The sequence below is a fragment of the Gymnodraco acuticeps genome, unplaced genomic scaffold (assembly GCF_902827175.1).
Source record: "Gymnodraco acuticeps unplaced genomic scaffold, fGymAcu1.1, whole genome shotgun sequence".
NCBI lineage: Eukaryota > Metazoa > Chordata > Actinopteri > Perciformes > Bathydraconidae > Gymnodraco > Gymnodraco acuticeps.
The window spans coordinates 7,265,588-7,283,005 of NW_022991180.1; the positions used below are offsets into that span (position 1 = coordinate 7,265,588).

At 41.7% G+C, this 17,418-nt stretch overlaps 1 protein-coding gene across 1 annotated transcript in view; it reads right to left on the bottom strand.

The window, feature by feature from the left end:
* Positions 1-17,418, bottom strand: part of kcnma1a (potassium large conductance calcium-activated channel, subfamily M, alpha member 1a) — a 151,432-nt gene that overhangs the window by 50,850 nt on the left and 83,164 nt on the right. Inside the window, 6 exon segments of the mRNA XM_034237785.1 lie at positions 912-1,003; positions 2,580-2,750; positions 3,607-3,682; positions 4,168-4,243; positions 10,628-10,739; positions 11,330-11,423. Coding sequence (XP_034093676.1) covers positions 912-1,003; positions 2,580-2,750; positions 3,607-3,682; positions 4,168-4,243; positions 10,628-10,739; positions 11,330-11,423 — 621 coding nt within the window.

Genomic DNA, 17,418 nt, shown 5'->3' on the forward strand with positions numbered 1-17,418 from the left:
AGAGAACATGCCAGAAATGATGCAAATAAAGAAAATTATTTTACGGAAAAAGTGTAAAAACAAACTCAAGCCAAATGAAACAAGAGAATACATAATATCCTGCAATGGCCATTGAGATTGATGATGCTTAAAAAGACCACCAATAATAATGCACTTGCAGATGTTTACATTTTTCTATTTTCTTAAATCTTAAAAAATATCCTTTGGAAGTGGATAGTAGGGGTTTCATGACTATTTTTTTCCAATTTGATGTATTGTATACTAATTATTCACTATAGGCAAGACTGTTTCATTAATGAACAACAGAGTGAGCCGATATATTACATAGAAGAACCACAGGTTAGTATATTCAAGGTCTAAAGTAGTCATGAAAGCTCTATTTTCCAAATTAAATGATAGCGCCACACAGGATGTGTCAAGGAGGAAAACGAAAGAAAATGAACAGCACACAAATGAATTCAGGAGAGCTCTGAGTAAAGGAGAGATAGAGGAAGAGTTATAGAGCAAGGTAGAGAGAGAAAGAAGGAGACAGAGAGAGATTACAAGAGACAGAATAAGGGGGCATGGACATGTGAGTCCTAATGGCCAAGGTCTCCAGTCACGCAGTGTGACTTAACGTTTTAAACTAACTTTACTGTTGTTCAAAAAAAATATAATCCCCTGTAACTATAAACTTTGAGGGGGTGCACTTAAGTCACACAACCACACCTTGTCTGGATTTCAACTTACTTTCTGCCTCGTGTTGAGTTATAACTCCCTCCGTATTTCTTCCGATTAAGGATGAGAGCAGCAATTTCTGGCACGTAGCGAGCAAACATGGCCTACATGCATGGAACAGAAAAAAGAAAAAGGCATGCAGAGAGGGTTCTACCGCACACAGAAAAAACAGCAGAACCATCTGGAATACTTACTTTCTCCCATTAACCGCACTATAGGAACCACCATATTTCTTTCGGTTTCCTATTAACTCTATGATTTCAGGGACGTAGCTGGCAAACATGGCCTAAGGAGAAGATAAAAGAAAGAAGAAGAGACTAAAAAAGAGACTTTTACGCCGCAGGTTGGGTTGTGGGGAAACTGGTGAATTAATCCAGATTTCTGAAGGGGGTTGAATACTGCTTTGCTATTACAATTAAGTTAAAAGCTCTCTTGCTTGTAGAGACTTGCTAAACTTTATTTACCAAATCCTGTTGTCACTTTAAAAAAAATAGCCCCCATTTTAAAGGTAAATGTTTAGTAACAGGCTTGATTAGTTTGAATTTTGTCACAGCATTTCAATAGTCAGTCTGTGATACCCAATACTTTTCTGAATAGCAGAGTTTTAAAGGGAGAATTTAAACCTATGTGCCATGTTTTGTCCAACAAACACAGATTATTTGGCAGGTTGATTTGAATAGGCCCACCTGATGGTCCACAGCTGCAAAACACATTAAGACTCATTTGTTGGGCTGGAAAATGAGCTGGATGCATTTTGCAAAGTTCCACAGCCAGTTATCCTAGCACAGGGTGGTGTTTAAGTTTACTGTTAACAATGGGAGTCCTCACTAGCACTATGCTAAAATCTACAATAAGAATCAAATAGTTGCCCTTTCCCTGTAAATACATACTTAACTCATGCTAGGAAACTGAATCTCTACATCAGCCGGAATATGTAAAATGACGTGAGTTTAATATGATCCCTGGCTTTAAAAGATCTCCAGCCTGAAGTCATTATTTAGCCACCGCTGCTGATAGGGAGCAGGTTGAGGTACTAGCCTAAAGACTTCCAGAGCTCTCAGCACTGAGGAAAACACACAACCTATCACCATGGCCACAGCACGGCACACATCCACACAGCTGCAGGTCATCAGTGCATCGCGAGAGCTGTCTAAATGCATAGCACAGTAACTGTGATTTAGTTAGATCCTCCATTTTCTAAGAGAAGGAAGAGGAGGCGGGATCTACAGTATGCGTGTGTGAGTGCTTACAGGTGTGTACACCCATGAATGCTTATTGTTTTTAAGTTACTGCACTAGTTGTAATCCAATAGGATGCTAGATAAGAGGAAGGTAAGCGAGGGGGGGATTTTAAAGCTGCTGTTGCTATGGTAACAGTCAGGTTGGCCTAAGCCTCATCTCCCTGCCCCTGTGTTTGTTGGAATTTTGGGAAGAGACACAGGAGGAGGGGTGTCCTGATACCGCAACTGCTTTTAAGAGAACAGTAACAACATTATCAGACAAAAACATACACTCTTATCAAACAAATACAGGAGTGACACATAAGGGGAGGGACGAAGGAGCACATAGTACTGTAACTACAGTAGACGAGATACAGTAGGCTATACGAAGGATACAACTTTACTGTGACAAAACAAATTACATTTAATGGTTCAGGCAACATAGTTCTAACATTCTAACAGCACTGCTAAAATATCATAACATACATCATATCATAAGTAATAACAAGTATTCCATAGAAATGTTTCATTCATATATAATTTTCATCATTCATCAACAGTTTTTTAACAGTCTAGTGATGGGGACAGGCAGGATTTTGAAGGAGCAAAAGGGGGTAAAGGAGAAAGAAAAGCGTGATTTTACCAAACCACCCAGGATGAAGAAGACCATAAACAGGCGCCCCAAGGTGGTTTTTGCATAGACGTCCCCGTAGCCCACTGTAGACATCGTCACCATCAGCAAATAGACACATTCCCAATAGGAAAGTACTTGAGAATTCTGGAAGTTTTCCCAGGGATCCCCTGAGTTTTCAACCTAAAATGTAGACAGGAAAGGGAGGGAATGATAATTAGACATGACTCTACTAACCACTCATTTGTAAACAGTGTTTTGCACAGCAAAACTCTTTAATCAAGTCTGATTAAATCCAGCTCCAAGAGTCACACAGTATATTTGTTATATATTGGGCAAAGGCTACCATCTAGTGGTCAAACAGTGTGATGCTTTACTGAGTCATATCTTACTATATCTGTGTTATAAAAGTATTGTGGTACCTTCCACTCTTGAATTATTTATGCATGAATTGGTAGTTGTTTACCTTCAGACCGATGGCCATAATCAACCTTCCTTTATTTTTTACTTAATTCTTGGGATGCATCGATCAGCATCAGCACCTATCAAGCACAACGGGCTAACCCACATAAATACACTCCCCTCATCAAAGTCATTATGAAATGTAGTGATTCTACTATGAGTTATTTAGTCATTGCAAACAGTCTATAAAGTCTCAGTGCCAAAGCCATTTCTAGCCATGTGTTACTTTACATAAAAATGAGCAAAGCCAATGATTCTGGTGAGATGAACATATTTTTAATTTATTTGTGAAAACAGAGCACTGGCATTGGATCATTCCTAGCTATTGGCAGAAAACGTTAACTATGTTCCTGGAAGGGATATTGAGGGACAAAATGTGAATATCCCTAATAGCAAGATGTGAAAAAAGTAAATCACAATATAATTTATTTAAATTCATTTTGAAATTGGCCAATTCTTAAACACGATATACTATAATATTTTGAAAAGGTCTCTATGTCATATAGTTGTTTAGCAAATGTTTAGTTACCTCCCTTACTGGCTCCCTAATAACTAAACCTCACATCTATCCCCTTACCAAATGTATGAATCCTGCCGCTGTGAGCCATGTGCTGATGAAGATGGAACACAGGTTTACCAGCTTGATGGAATTGCTGGGTAGAAGAGGAAGAAACACAAAACTCTCAAAAACGTCAGATCATAAGGACAGAAAAACAGAGATTCATGAGCTAATTATAGTAAGCTGTTGTGACTAAAAATAACCTACAGCCAGGACAGTTGAGATATTTGATCAAATTGATGAAGGATTAATGCTGACATAAGCTCAATTAATTATAGAATGGGACAAAATGCTTAATACGGTATACTTCATACAGTGTGACAAAGTATCACAATACATGTATTTATTATTAACCTTAACAAATAATTATGATACTGCATGAAATATGCATGAGGCATGTAGTTTAATACACATTTAAGTTCTGACTCAGACATACTGTATTCTGAAAATGCCACATTATAAACAGTATTTAACGTTTCCGGGACTCACTGTTAAAAACATAATGTAGCTTCTGCTTCACAGTAAGGATACTAGGTGAATATGTTTCTTGTGAATGAATAAGGAAAGGTTTATTATTACCTTGTTTTCAAGATGTTCAAAAACTGAAGTATTTCCGAAAACTGTATCAATCGTAGTGCTCTTAGAAATCTTAAGCCTGTAAGAAAGAGAGAACGATATAGACACAAAGAGAGGAAGATTAGCACATTTAATGGATGCAATACAACTAATGATATTCTCACATTAGATTAATATTCATGTATCCATGAGTTGGGTGTTTTGTAAAATAGTTCAATAACAGAAAAATGTGGCTATGAAGAAATAAACAGATAGTATGGCTTAAATGTTTTTCTACACCACTTGCAAAATGTATTCAGTGAGACACAAGGAGATGACACAAGAAAGTAGAAACTTTATTCTAGATGATGTGTTGGAATTATTAATGCACATAAACAAGTTAGGAGGAACATCTTGTGGCCTAGTTTATATGAGCCTCCGTCGCATTCAAAAGCAGCTCGCTTAGGGATTATAGAACAATGCGACACCTGCCTCATTGTCCTTTTACATAACACGAATGATGCCATGTACTGTAACGTGTGTGTGTCGCATCTGTATCTAGTTTATGTGAAAAAAAGTGATCTACTGTATATTCCTCTACAATCAGTATACAACCTGCACATATACATATAAAACAGTGGCCATACACCATATGCCAAATATCTTTCAAAGACCATCCAGCTCCAAACAAGAAACAACTACATCATCTGGGTAAATAACTTATAGATACATATTATGGACATCTCCAGATAATACATGTCTGTACACTGACACTTAAACCCTTACCCCAGTATGAGATGATGCGCATATAAGTCCGCACTGAATGATAGAATCCTGTCTGCCTTTCCTCCTGTTGACGATGACCCTGCCTCACCCTGTACCCCTTCTGAAAAAGCTCGCCACCGGACTTCTTTCGCCTTCGAGTCTCTTTTATAGCCCTCAAATCAGAATCACTGACGGTACGACGGAAGAGCAGCTTTGAAGAAATCATGTTTACACGTTATACCGTCAAAGGAAGTCCTTTTTCGTCTTGCCAAAACGGGTGTTAAAAATCCCCAAATATATTCTTTGCGTTCCAAAGCACCTTCAGAAAACAAAATCCAAAGATCCTTTCCCAGATTTAGCTTATTCCTAAAAAAAAAGAATATTTCCCGATTCAGCATCCCCAATATTAGACGACAGTTAAAAAGAGAACTTAAAAATAATGTGAAATCGATGGTCACTGCTGCAAACAAACAATCGAAAACCGACAGCTAGAATTGAATTGCTTGTTCAATCACATCAGCCTTGCCAGGGACTGTGCCTCCGGGAGCAACATTTCAGTTCTAATAGGTTATTTTTTTCCTTTTTTTGTTAAAGTGTCTTTAATCCCCACAGCCCAAACAGATGTAACCTTCTAATGCCCATTTTTGGTATTTACCTTACCATTGTAAAGCTTTGTCTCCATCAACAGACAGCTGTGTCAAACCTATTTTCTAAATTTAAACCCTTCCAGGGATTATCAGATATAAAAGGTCATACTAAAGTGATGCAGAACAAAACAAATAATCCTGGCTTAAAATCTGACTAGCCTGTCCCCAAAGGTACAAGGGCAAACAACTCTACAACAATTTGTTGATACTAAAATGTAATGGACAGTTCAAGGCTGGGTCATTTCAGACAATTCAACAACAACACACCTACTTCATGGTCATACAACGACACACAACATCTCTATACAACTAATTGTGTTACTTTTAATGTGAATGCCTTTGAGGAGAGACTGTCCAAAAGCATAATCCACATTTGTAAAGCTTGCCCTTTCTTTACTACAGTATTTTTTTTCCCTCCACTCTTCGAGTTTGGCCATTTGGAACACATCTAAACCCTTTAATCTTCCGACAAAACAATATGCTCTTTTGTTTGTATAAAGCATTCCCTGCCCTTAAGGTAAAACCTGCTTCTTCCACAACATCAGTAAAATGACAACAATAATGACAGTAAACTGTGTGTGTGTTAAAAACTCAATTCTGCTCCCTTTAACACGTGTTCATGTATGAGAAAATCCCTTTGCAACACTTGCAAAAGTCCCTTGCACACACACAAGTGTCAGCTGGCCAGAGGCTCATTCAAAAAGGTTGTTCTGCTCTGTGCCCACTCTTAGTTCATTGAGGCTTTGAGAGAACGGCCTGTCTGTCAAATGTCCTGACAGAGCAGCCTACTGGGACCGTTTATCAATCAGCACTCTCGGACGGTTGATCTGGATAATACTGACAGTCAACCCTGCCAGGATTAGATCATATAACGCTACACATGGCGCACACACTGGGAGCTAGTTTAGCACTGGTTCTGTCTGGACAGTCATGCTGGAAAGACAGCATGTGTGTAATACATTAAAAACCAACAACAATTTGTTGTAGCCTAAACTCAATGTATTGCAGTGCAATTGTACTATTGTGTAAGCAGCCTTGCTACAGAAAACATACATTAGCTTCCCTCCTCTGAATGTACATGGAGGCTTCCTGCCAGTGACTAAAAAGGCCATATGAGGCAGATGCACTCATGCCCATGTCAGGTGCTGTAAGCCTCTTTCAGCAGAAAAACACAAGCGTCAACCAACAGTATACTAAAGCACCACCAGGAGGCAGTAGCAGGTTACATTTAAAGCCATGCCTGAAGCTTCTATAGTTCTGTGCATCCAAATAATACACATTCGAGAACGTGTTAATTCGGTTTGTAAATGCATCATTTAAAGAGCTACTGATGCCATTTATTGCCACAAATCGTTCTATTGGGGGAATAATCCAAACAGACATGACTGTTCCCTTGTTTTAATAACTTGGGAGTAAAGCCTGAATTTAACTAGCGAGATGAAAGTGTTGGGGCTCAGTAGCCAATTGAGCTACTTGCATAAATCGCCATATGCTAATCCTAAACTAGCAGGACTCTCTTAAAAAAGTTAAGTTAAAGCCTTTTATTGTCATTATACACAGAGTATAACGAGATTCAGAGTGCTACTCTGTCCCGGTGTGCAAAAAATACAAACAAATACATAACACTAAAAAACACGGCAATAGGACTGACAACATACGGGGGAATAAATAGTTAAAATATTGATATAAAAATAGTATATAAAGTGCATTAAAAGTGTGTGTATATGTGAGAATGGTTACAGTTATTGCATTATGTGTGGTGGTTGAGCAGCCTGACGGCCCAGGGGTAGAAACTGTTTTTGAGTCTTGAGAGCAATGCTCAGTTTAAGTATTTAAAGGAAATGAATTAACGTTGCAAGGAAGAACTCTCCATGCCCTCTTACATTATCCGCGGATCGCTCTCCTCCTCTTAATCAATGTCCAATTTGCAGAGGCAGAGAGAACATAACTTGAAATGCATAGAGCAGATACTTCTTCCTGTGCAGAGTGAGTGGGCAGGAACACTATCACACAGAACAGGGCAGAACCCCTATTAGCGCTCTCTTTTCATTATGCACCTCCACTGGATCTCTAGCAGTGTTCTTGTGCAGAACTGTAGCTGAAAGAGTGTAGCGAAAGGTACTGTAATTATGATGCATTACTCTGGCTTAGGTGTGTATTCCCCAGCAGTGAATGGAAAGAAAAGATCAACTAATTATTTAGGAAGAAGGAGCACAACACAAGTTCCTAACAACCACCCTGGGCTAGTTTAACAAAGCCTGTTAAGGGACACAATATACACTTAGCTTAATGATAGTAGCACAAACTATGGATTATTGTATTGATTTGAAGGAAAACCATTATGACCCTGTCAAGCATTAAGACGTATGTAGAGGGCAATAGTCTTCAGGGAAGTAGCAATTACATTTATTTAACCATGAATATCAAAGGTTACCGTATGAAAGCAGATCAGGCATCGGTTGTGTTTATTTTCCTGTCACAACAGTGTCCTAATTTCCATATTAATACAGGATAGAAGCAGCTAATCATGATTCATGTCCTGACTCCTTAGAGCCTGAATATTACCAGACACTTTCAGCACCCTATTAGTATTCTGGGAGCTATCACCAGCGTGTTAGGTGCACCCCATATCACTGCAGAACTACCCACTCTTCATTTTTATAACTTAGGCTTTGCAACTCTGTCTGAAGCATTTAACATGGACAAGCACACCACCAGGAAACATACACCCAAGCCATGCCACAGGGAGTTCTGTTACCATGACACACTGTGGTTATTATGCCCAACACTGCAAACATAAACATGCTCTAAGATTTGAAGGACATGCCACATGATATATTGTCATAGCTAAATAAATATTCGTCCAGATCATTCCCTTTTTGAAATAATAGTGTTTTAATAGCTCTGGAATCTAGGGCATCTCTCAAAAACAATATATACATTACAACTCACACTGCAGATGCACTGTATATAAAAGGCCTCTTAGCCTATATGAACCCCAGGGTGCAGGATATTTAATAATCATAGGTAATTATTCAATGCAGAATGTGGGGCAGCAGCCAGACCATGATTTCAAAGTCTTTCAGCATCCTTTATCAACACCAACGGCTTTCTGGGGATGAGCCGAGGACACCTTACATCATGAATACCAGAAACTAGATTACTTGACTTGGTCATATTTTATTCAGTACACAGCTTGTTCTCGGTGAAATGCATGACCAAAGGGAGCCTCTTAAGAAACCTTCATCGTCTCAAAGATTAGATTGAAAAGACAAAAATAACAGCATACACATTAGGATGAAAGGTAGACTGCATATTCATGACAGCATAGTCTATATCATGGATTCTATAAATAATTAAAGTTGACTTGGGTGTTATTTTAATAGTTTGTCAGATTTAATAATAATGGTTTATAACCAAACTTGGATGTTGACTGCTCCCAATATAAATAATCTGCTGAAAATTCCCAGAATTGATTGATTTGTCATTTGCTCAAATAATGCATTCAAAATACTGTAACCCAAAACCTAATTAACCAAAAATGATTAAATAAAACACTGATCTTACATCTGAGTAGTTTAAATTAGTGGACATTTGACTATTTGCTTGACATAATCTAAAACATTGATTAATAAAATAGTTACCTTATTTACTCCCTCACGGCTCTTATTGGTATCAGATTGTTAATTTAAAGCTCACTATATAGTAAAACTAAAATAACCAAAGTTAATAGGATTAGTAATAATTATTCTGTTCAATTAAAACATGTGTGCACATAACCATGGTAAGCATGGTTGTTACACCAGGAAATATGTAGACACTGGTTTAAACCTGTATGATCTAATAATTGCTCATGGTTCTTGAAAAAGTTAGACTTCTTTTCAAGGCTATACAGTTCTTCTATCCAAGACATTTGAATTATTGCTAGTTATCAGTGTAGGCCTTTTTTACAGTAGATATTTTTGAAATGTCATAGAAAGAAAATCTCAGGTGTTACTTATAACATGAGCGATGCCTCTGTGTTATTTAAGGGTGTATCAAGTATTTACAACACCAGGACCCTGTGATGTGTTACAGAAGGAAAGAAATGTTTAGGCAAAATACAAATAAACAGAAATGCCTCAAATATGTCTTTCTGAGGTTAATTTGTATATCAGTTTTTATCTGTATTGGTCTGTCTTTTAGCAAATATTTCTTTGCACTGAGAACCTTAAATAATTTCACTGTAATGTAATACAGTTGCCTCTCATTCTGAACTAACAGTGTTACGCTCAGATAAACATGGGATTAGCATTCACCTAAGTTATAAATAAAGTAACCATGTATAAAAATGACATGGTTTCAAAAGAAGAGTGCCAGTGAACCTGAAGAAGAATACAGCTAAAAAGAAACTTTTTTCACTGCAGTGTAATTTAGGACACAACACTCTGAACGCACTGAGAAAAGTAGGTCGTTATGTAATGCAGGTTAGGGTGTTTTCCAGCCTGCTCATGCAAGAGTGTGTGCATGTGTGTGTGTACGGGAATAACACAAACTTTTGTGTTGGCATCTTTTTGGGTGATTGTGAATTAACCCATTAGATGGTAGTTACGGACTGCAGTGAGGAATTTCAGGTGCACCGCCTCAACACTGCAATTACGAATGAGTCGAATGCGCGCACATACACACACACAAAACCACAGTGTGTTTGTGAGTCACTCTCACTCCCATTGGCCAATCCACTCTGCTGTGTCTGTGTTTCCTGAAACATCAGAGGAACCCAGCCCTGTCACTTTCAATGATCAGGGAAAGTTGACTGCAGCCCTGAGCGAGAGGGCCTCAGAGACACACTCCCAGTAATGAGGAGACAGAAGGAGGACTAGGAGGCAGAGGGAGGGACACAGAGTGATAAAAGGAGGGGTGACATGTGAAGATAGAGGGCAACATAATAAATGGGGAGTGTTTGGACGGAGGCGTTGAGAAAGACATTTGAAAATGGTGAAAGAAATCAAGAAACGCAAGGGTATACATCACATACAAGAAAAAGTGGATTAATAACACATAGGTACAGCGGAAAATATATACAGACTTACCGAGCCAGCTTCTGTTCAAGTAGACAGAAACAAACACGGGAGGAACAGTAAAGAAGTCTACCACTGAGTTGACCTCCAGCCAGAACCATAGTTTATCATTGGCCGCTATAAACTGTGAAAAGAAAGAGAGATGGCAAAGAAAATGACGAATGAATTATAATGTTATACAAAATAGTAACTCTCCTCCACAGCCCACCATAAAACTGCATGCTGACATATTGTATAGAATGACAAAAGCTTCACCCCACTTGCTGAGTCATGCGAATGGTTGGTGGGGTAAGCTGCTTATGAGTTTATTCATTCATTCATTCAGGATGACAGGCTTGCGTTGCACAACTGGAATGCTGCTCTGGCATGACAGACATGCCATAGCAACATTATGACAACAGAGTTTAAAATAAAGGCATCCTGTGTGCGTATTTAGAAAGTTGGGTCTGCTTGTTTGAAAGCATTGTTGGTTGTCTCCGTAAAGATGTTTATATGTATTATCTTTTACAAAAATATATATAGAAAAGATAAATATGAAAACATTAAATATACTGTGATTGGAGTGGAAAATAAGAAGAATTACATATATTTTTGTAAGATTCTGTTTATTCTGCTGCATGTAAAACAATGCCTGCCTGCATGGCTGTGCTTATTGTTTGTGCCAGCTTGTTAAACAGTATGCCTGTTAATGTGTACTGTGCATGCACAACTTACGCGCAGTCCAAAGTAAAGTAGGAAGAAGACATTGAAGGCCATATCGATCTGTAACGTGAAATCTTTCCAGAAATTCTGGCAGGATTCTATCGGACTAGAAAACAAAGAGAAAGAGGATGAGAGGAGGAAAAACACACATTATTACAAGGTTATGCATTCATGAACTGACACTGTAAAAAAAAATATATATTTTGTTACTTTATTCGTTATTTACAATGAGCTTTGCATAGCAGTATGACTAGGTAACATGGTGGATTCAATATCACATCATTACAATTATAGTGTACTATATATATTATATGCAAAATGAATATTCTACTATATCCACATTTTGTTCGTTTTTAATCAGTTACTTTGGAATGATCAATTTGCCAACATAATTTGTTACAACAATAAGATATTATCACAATTATCACAATACAATCCCACCAAGAGGCGATGTCCTTGCTCCTCAGTTCAGGATAATCATAGATTTATGTTTTTAAGAGGTGCATATACTGTATGTCCTGATCTCTCTTTGCTCGCCTTTTCTCAGTTCAGCTCACAGGACTGATAAGAAAGCGCTCTCTGGTAACAAAAGCCTATCTGAAGCTGTCAAGGTCAAATGGTGCTGACCAATGCTTGCCATTTAAACTGGCTCTACCCAATCCTTTTCCCGTAGTGTAGATATTTTCACATTAACTGTAAAACCTCTGGCTGTTAATGTAAAAAGAATAGATACAAATATGTGATATAAAACCCCAATGACTTTCCATAGTGTTATTACATCCTGCAATTCCTCCTAGTGGGTCACATACAAAGACAAATGTATATGTAGATTCAACCATATAGATAAAACTCAAATAGGTAGTTGCTTTGATGTGACAGTACAATCCAGAAGCATAAATAAATCAGCATCTGTAAAAAAAAAACTAATAAATCCAGCAGATATTCTCTTTGATGACAGAGACTTCCACAAATAAAACATGCTGCATATCTCTCTCTATTTAATGGTGTGCAATAGCATGCTTGGTGTTGCTCAAAAAGGCAGAAGATGATATATGAGTCGTAATCTTTCTGGCGTGTCACGTAATCCATCTTCATGTTTATGTTCATGCTTCTTGTGGTGATTAACCATTAGCTAGTGGGTGCTCTCTACAAAAGCAATAATAGGCTGTGTGCCCAGGCTATTTTTCACTTGTTCGTGGCTATAGCATGTTGCTCCTGCGTAAAGAGGAAATCCCACAGCGGAAAATATGAATATGCATCGTGATACGGCTGGCTATAGGCGACCTTTGGGAATGTATAGACTGGCAAGGGAACACACACATGGCCTTTACGAGAGTATACAGTTACAAGTCTCATATGTTCACATTCAAACATTAAAGTATATGTTTGTATGCATGGAGCCCACAGGGGCACAGGATGAGATCGAGAGCAGAGCTTACTGAAAAATCTGCAAACCTCCAGAGAAGAGTGAAGCTTAATCATCTTCCAGTTAACATCAAACATTTGATCTCACGATGATGCATTATAATGGATGACTGAGTACAAACATGCCAGAGAAGACGTATTGCTCCAAGAGGATGATCCAACTTCTAATCTAACAGGGTAGGCCCCCTAATTCTAGTCATGAGTGTGTGGTCTGTCTGGAACATATCCTAAGGACTGATGTGACCTTTACGATGATGGCTCATGGCCAAGATGATTAGAAAGAGTCTGATTTATGCAGCAATTGTTTAAAACTAAAGTGACTTTGTTTGGTTAAAAGGCATTTTCTCATAATGCTATCAGATTATGGAGGTTATTTCGTTGTTGACCGCTTGGAGGAGTTAACATTGATCTGGCCTAAATAATCAATTAACAAAACCCCACCGGCATCTCCATGTGTGTCTTTTTTAGGCAACAATCATGATAGCTAAAACAATCTTGTCATGAATCACACGTACAACCTAAACAGACACAATTATTCCTCATGTCCATCCACGCATTACCCAATGAAGCTCATGTAACCTCACTCGCGAAAATGGATCTGAAACCACAACCTAAAATAACCTTAGAGACCTTTGTGCAAGAGAGTGCCCACACATACATGCTAATAATACACTTACAAGCACTTTTGTGCACATACACTCACAGATGGTGCACGCTGAAGACACCATTTGGAGTGGTCACTGGCGTTTCCCCTCGGGCCCAGCTCTGGCCTAATTCTGTATAACGGCTCATCTACAGTCACATGACCCAAAGCATTCTCCGTAACACGGAGGGAGCATGGCGGCACACAGAACGGCTGAGTGGTACATTGAATTAGTCTCGATTTGAGCATTGCAAGGCAGAACAAAGGCTACACTCTAAGAGCTTTAATTTAGTCATTTTTACATTCATTATTCCAAAGTAAAACTATCATTAACTGAAGTAGTGGGAAGATGCATCAGGCAGACCTATGGTTTTTCTCTTAGGCTCGGAGGCACAATAGGAAATTAAGAGTGCATCAGTGCAGGCTGGGAGAGGCTCTGTAATTGTGGAGCTGCTGAATGTGTTTTGAATAACAAACCACAAAAATAAACTTCCCAAATGACAATGCAGACTGAAAAGCACAACACATTAATTCAGTAGTTGCTATACAGTATATGGCAAGTCATAATGTTTAACTGCATCATCTGTCAGGATGAATACTTCTTAAACACAAATCTGCATACAGGGTAGTAAATAGATGGAGCAAGAGAAAAGCAAATAGATATAATTAGATGTGTTGTTTGAGCAGAGATGTGACTCATCAACTAACACACACAGCTTAACAGTGAGCCATCCTTTTTCTGCTAACATTAAAGCAATATTTCCAAATAATTTGTTTAATCTCATCTAATTTGAATGGATAAATAGTTGTAAATAACGTGTAACAAGGTGTTTCTTGGGAATTATTACTCTCACGCTCATCTCGAACAAGCATTTTACAAACCTTCCAGATGATTGTTTCGATTTTACATTACATTACATTACATGTTACTTGTTAGACGCTTTTATCCAAAACAACTTACATACTCAATACTGTGGGCAATCCTCACAGGAGCAATTTGGGGTGAAGTGTCTTGCCCAGGGACACAACGACATGCTGACTGCAGTGGGGTTTGAACCTGAACAACACCGAACACATCCGAACACCAACACACAACCCGCTTCACCACACATCCTGCAACTTTACTGTTTTAGTTCAGTTCTCATTCATAACACTCCGTTCGATGTCTCACTATGGGATGCGCCTCATCGCGGAGCAAACAGAAGCATCAATCTCATTACGCCAATCCTGATTGGCTGGTGATCTTGACGTCAGCGTCAGGGAATTCACCCCCTATAAGTAGCTTGCGCCACGACGCATGCGTCATTCAAACACCTCTTCTCGCTTCAGAGCACATCTCTATAGTAGCCGGACAAGCTTAACGGTCCACAGACTGAACCCAAATATAACCATTTCGGTCGACGGGCGCTCGCCGGCTACTCCTTCTGCTTCGCAAGAAGACGGTAATACTAACGCCAGTTAGTATTAAAATCGACCTCGCCGTTTCTTTCCCCGGAAAGTAAGGTAAGGTTTAGATTTTTCTCAAGCTAGCTACGCACCTGTTGCTAGCTAGCTTCCCCTTACTACCAACACCACAGTAACGAGGACGCTTTTCTTTTTCTCTCTCACGGAGGAGAAAAGGATTAGAAGTATATTGACACACCAGTCAATATTCTTTGAGAACAAAGGACCCACACCGTCCCTTTTTCTCCGGATTAAGGACGGGTTGGTAACACTTTTTCTCTCAACGACGTACCTGTTACGAGCGGGTCCTCTTCACGCCACGAGGCGAACAAGATGGACGACTCTCCCCCTCACACCAGAGGAGTCAGGGACTCGGAGGCTCGGTCATGCGGCTGCGGGTTGAAGATAGCAGGCACAGACTCACACCAGGTCTGCTCGTCCTGCCTCAGGCTGGAACACGCCCAGGAGGCTATCGACAACCCCGGCTCGTGCGGGCATTGTGCCCGTTTCACCCGAAAGAGCCTCCACCGACGGCTAGCACACCAAGCTAGCTTGTTGGAACAGGACTCCCTCATGTCCACTGATTCGCCGTTTGGCAATCAAGACACGGGGGCGTCCGCCGCAGAGACTGAGCCCCTCACTGTGTCGGTCTGGGGCTCACTAACAGCGGCAGCTGCGGAACCGGGATCCCACGCCGCGTCAGGCCGGGACTCAGTGGCGGCAAGAGACGCGGGAACGGAGCCCCACGCCTCACCAGGCGGGAGCTCCCGGCGAGACCTCACCATGGTCTCGCCCGCAGAGGCTCGGCCTGCTCCGCATACCGCCGATGGAACTGCTGGTGGCAGCCCACCTCCTACCGAGGATGGGCCCGTCACCAAGCAGGAACCCCACGCTGCCAGCGAAGGTGGACCGTTTCCAGTCGACCATGACTGAACGGTCCTACAGAGCCGCAGCGTTGTCCGCCAGGGCTCTGAACGTTTCCTCACTGCTAACCGCATACCAAGCGGAGCTCTGTGAGGATATGTTGAGTAATCCTGGACCGGCCGTTCTAGATGAGTTGGCCGCGGTCACAGACATTTGTCTCCGTGTCCAACGCTGCGCCGTCCAGAACACGGGCAAAACAATGGGGATCATGGTGGTGCAGGAAAGGGCTAGATGGCTCAACCTCACCAACCTCCCAGACCGGGAAAAGGAGGATGTGCTTGACATGCCCATCGTTCCCGAGGGGATTTTCGGCTCCGCTCTTGCCTCCATGCAGAGGAGATGCGAGTCGAAAAAGAAGGAGGACGAGGCCCTCCACCTCTGCCTCCCTCGAAGGGCCCAGCCACTGCCTTCGCAGCGGCAGCCCTTCGTCCAAGCTGCTCCGAACCCTGCTCGGTTCAAAATACCAAAAACGCAGAGGTCGCAGTCCGCCCCGAGTCCCCAGCCCAGGCAGGGGACGAGGGCGAGCTGGCCTAGAAAATCTCCGGTTCCGGCTGCAGCCCAGGCGCAGCCAACCCAGAATTTCGGCCAGCAGTCGAGGAAGAAGAAGCGAGCGGCGTGACAGCCCCTCCTTCTCCCCTCTGTGACAGAGCTGGAAGTCTACGGTTCCCCAGCTCTAAATGTGTTCCCGCCGCCTCGAGAGATGCCTCAACACCATCCTCAAGTCCGCATAAACACATGTCACACACTTATTGATTTTTCTGTCATAAAACATTTTCCGCTGACGCATCCAGGCTTCGAGCCAAGGGCGCAGCTCGAAAAAATGAAAAGAAAAACAATAAACAGTCTGTCAACTGTTCCCCTTCTGAGAGCAGCTACGGCCTCTCTCAAAGGGCGGACAATTGACGGGTCTGTGAAGGCACCACCGTCACGCGCATGCGCAGTGCCGGCTGGGGCTGTAAAGGCACCACCGTCACGCGCATGCGCAGTGCCGGCTGGGGCTGTAAAGGCACCACCATCACGCGCATGCGCAGTGCCGGCTGGGGTCGTGAAGGCACCACCGTCACGCACATGCGCAGTGCCGGCTGGAGCTGTAAAGGCACCACCGTCACGCGCATGCGCAGTGCCGGCTGGGGTCGTGAAGGCACCACCGTCACGCGCATGCGCAGTGCCGGCTGGGGTCGTGAAGGCACCACCGTCACGTGCATGCGCAGTGCCGGCTGGAGCTGTAAAGGCACCACCGTCACGTTCATGCGCAGTGCCGGCTGGAGCTGTAAAGGCACCACCGTCACGCGCATGTGCAGTGCCGGCTGGGGTTGTGAAGGCACCACCGTCACGCGCATGCGCAGTGCCGGCTGGAGCCGTAAGGGCACCACCGCCACGCGCATGCGCTGTGTCGGTGGGGATTGTCGAAATGGGGCACCACAGTGCTCAGACACTGGAGGGCCCCATAACACAACAAATAGAGACTCAGAGGGGAAGAGACGTGACATCTCAGCTGGCTCTAAGGAGCATACAGCGGGAGATGCTCACGACATCTGCTTGGGTTTCTCAAGACAGTTACACGGAGCTACAGACTCCAAGTCACCGTCACCCCCCCTCGCTTCTCGGGCATTCTGCATTCGCAGGCCCGAGGAGAGTCAGCCCATATTCTGGAGAGAGAGATTCT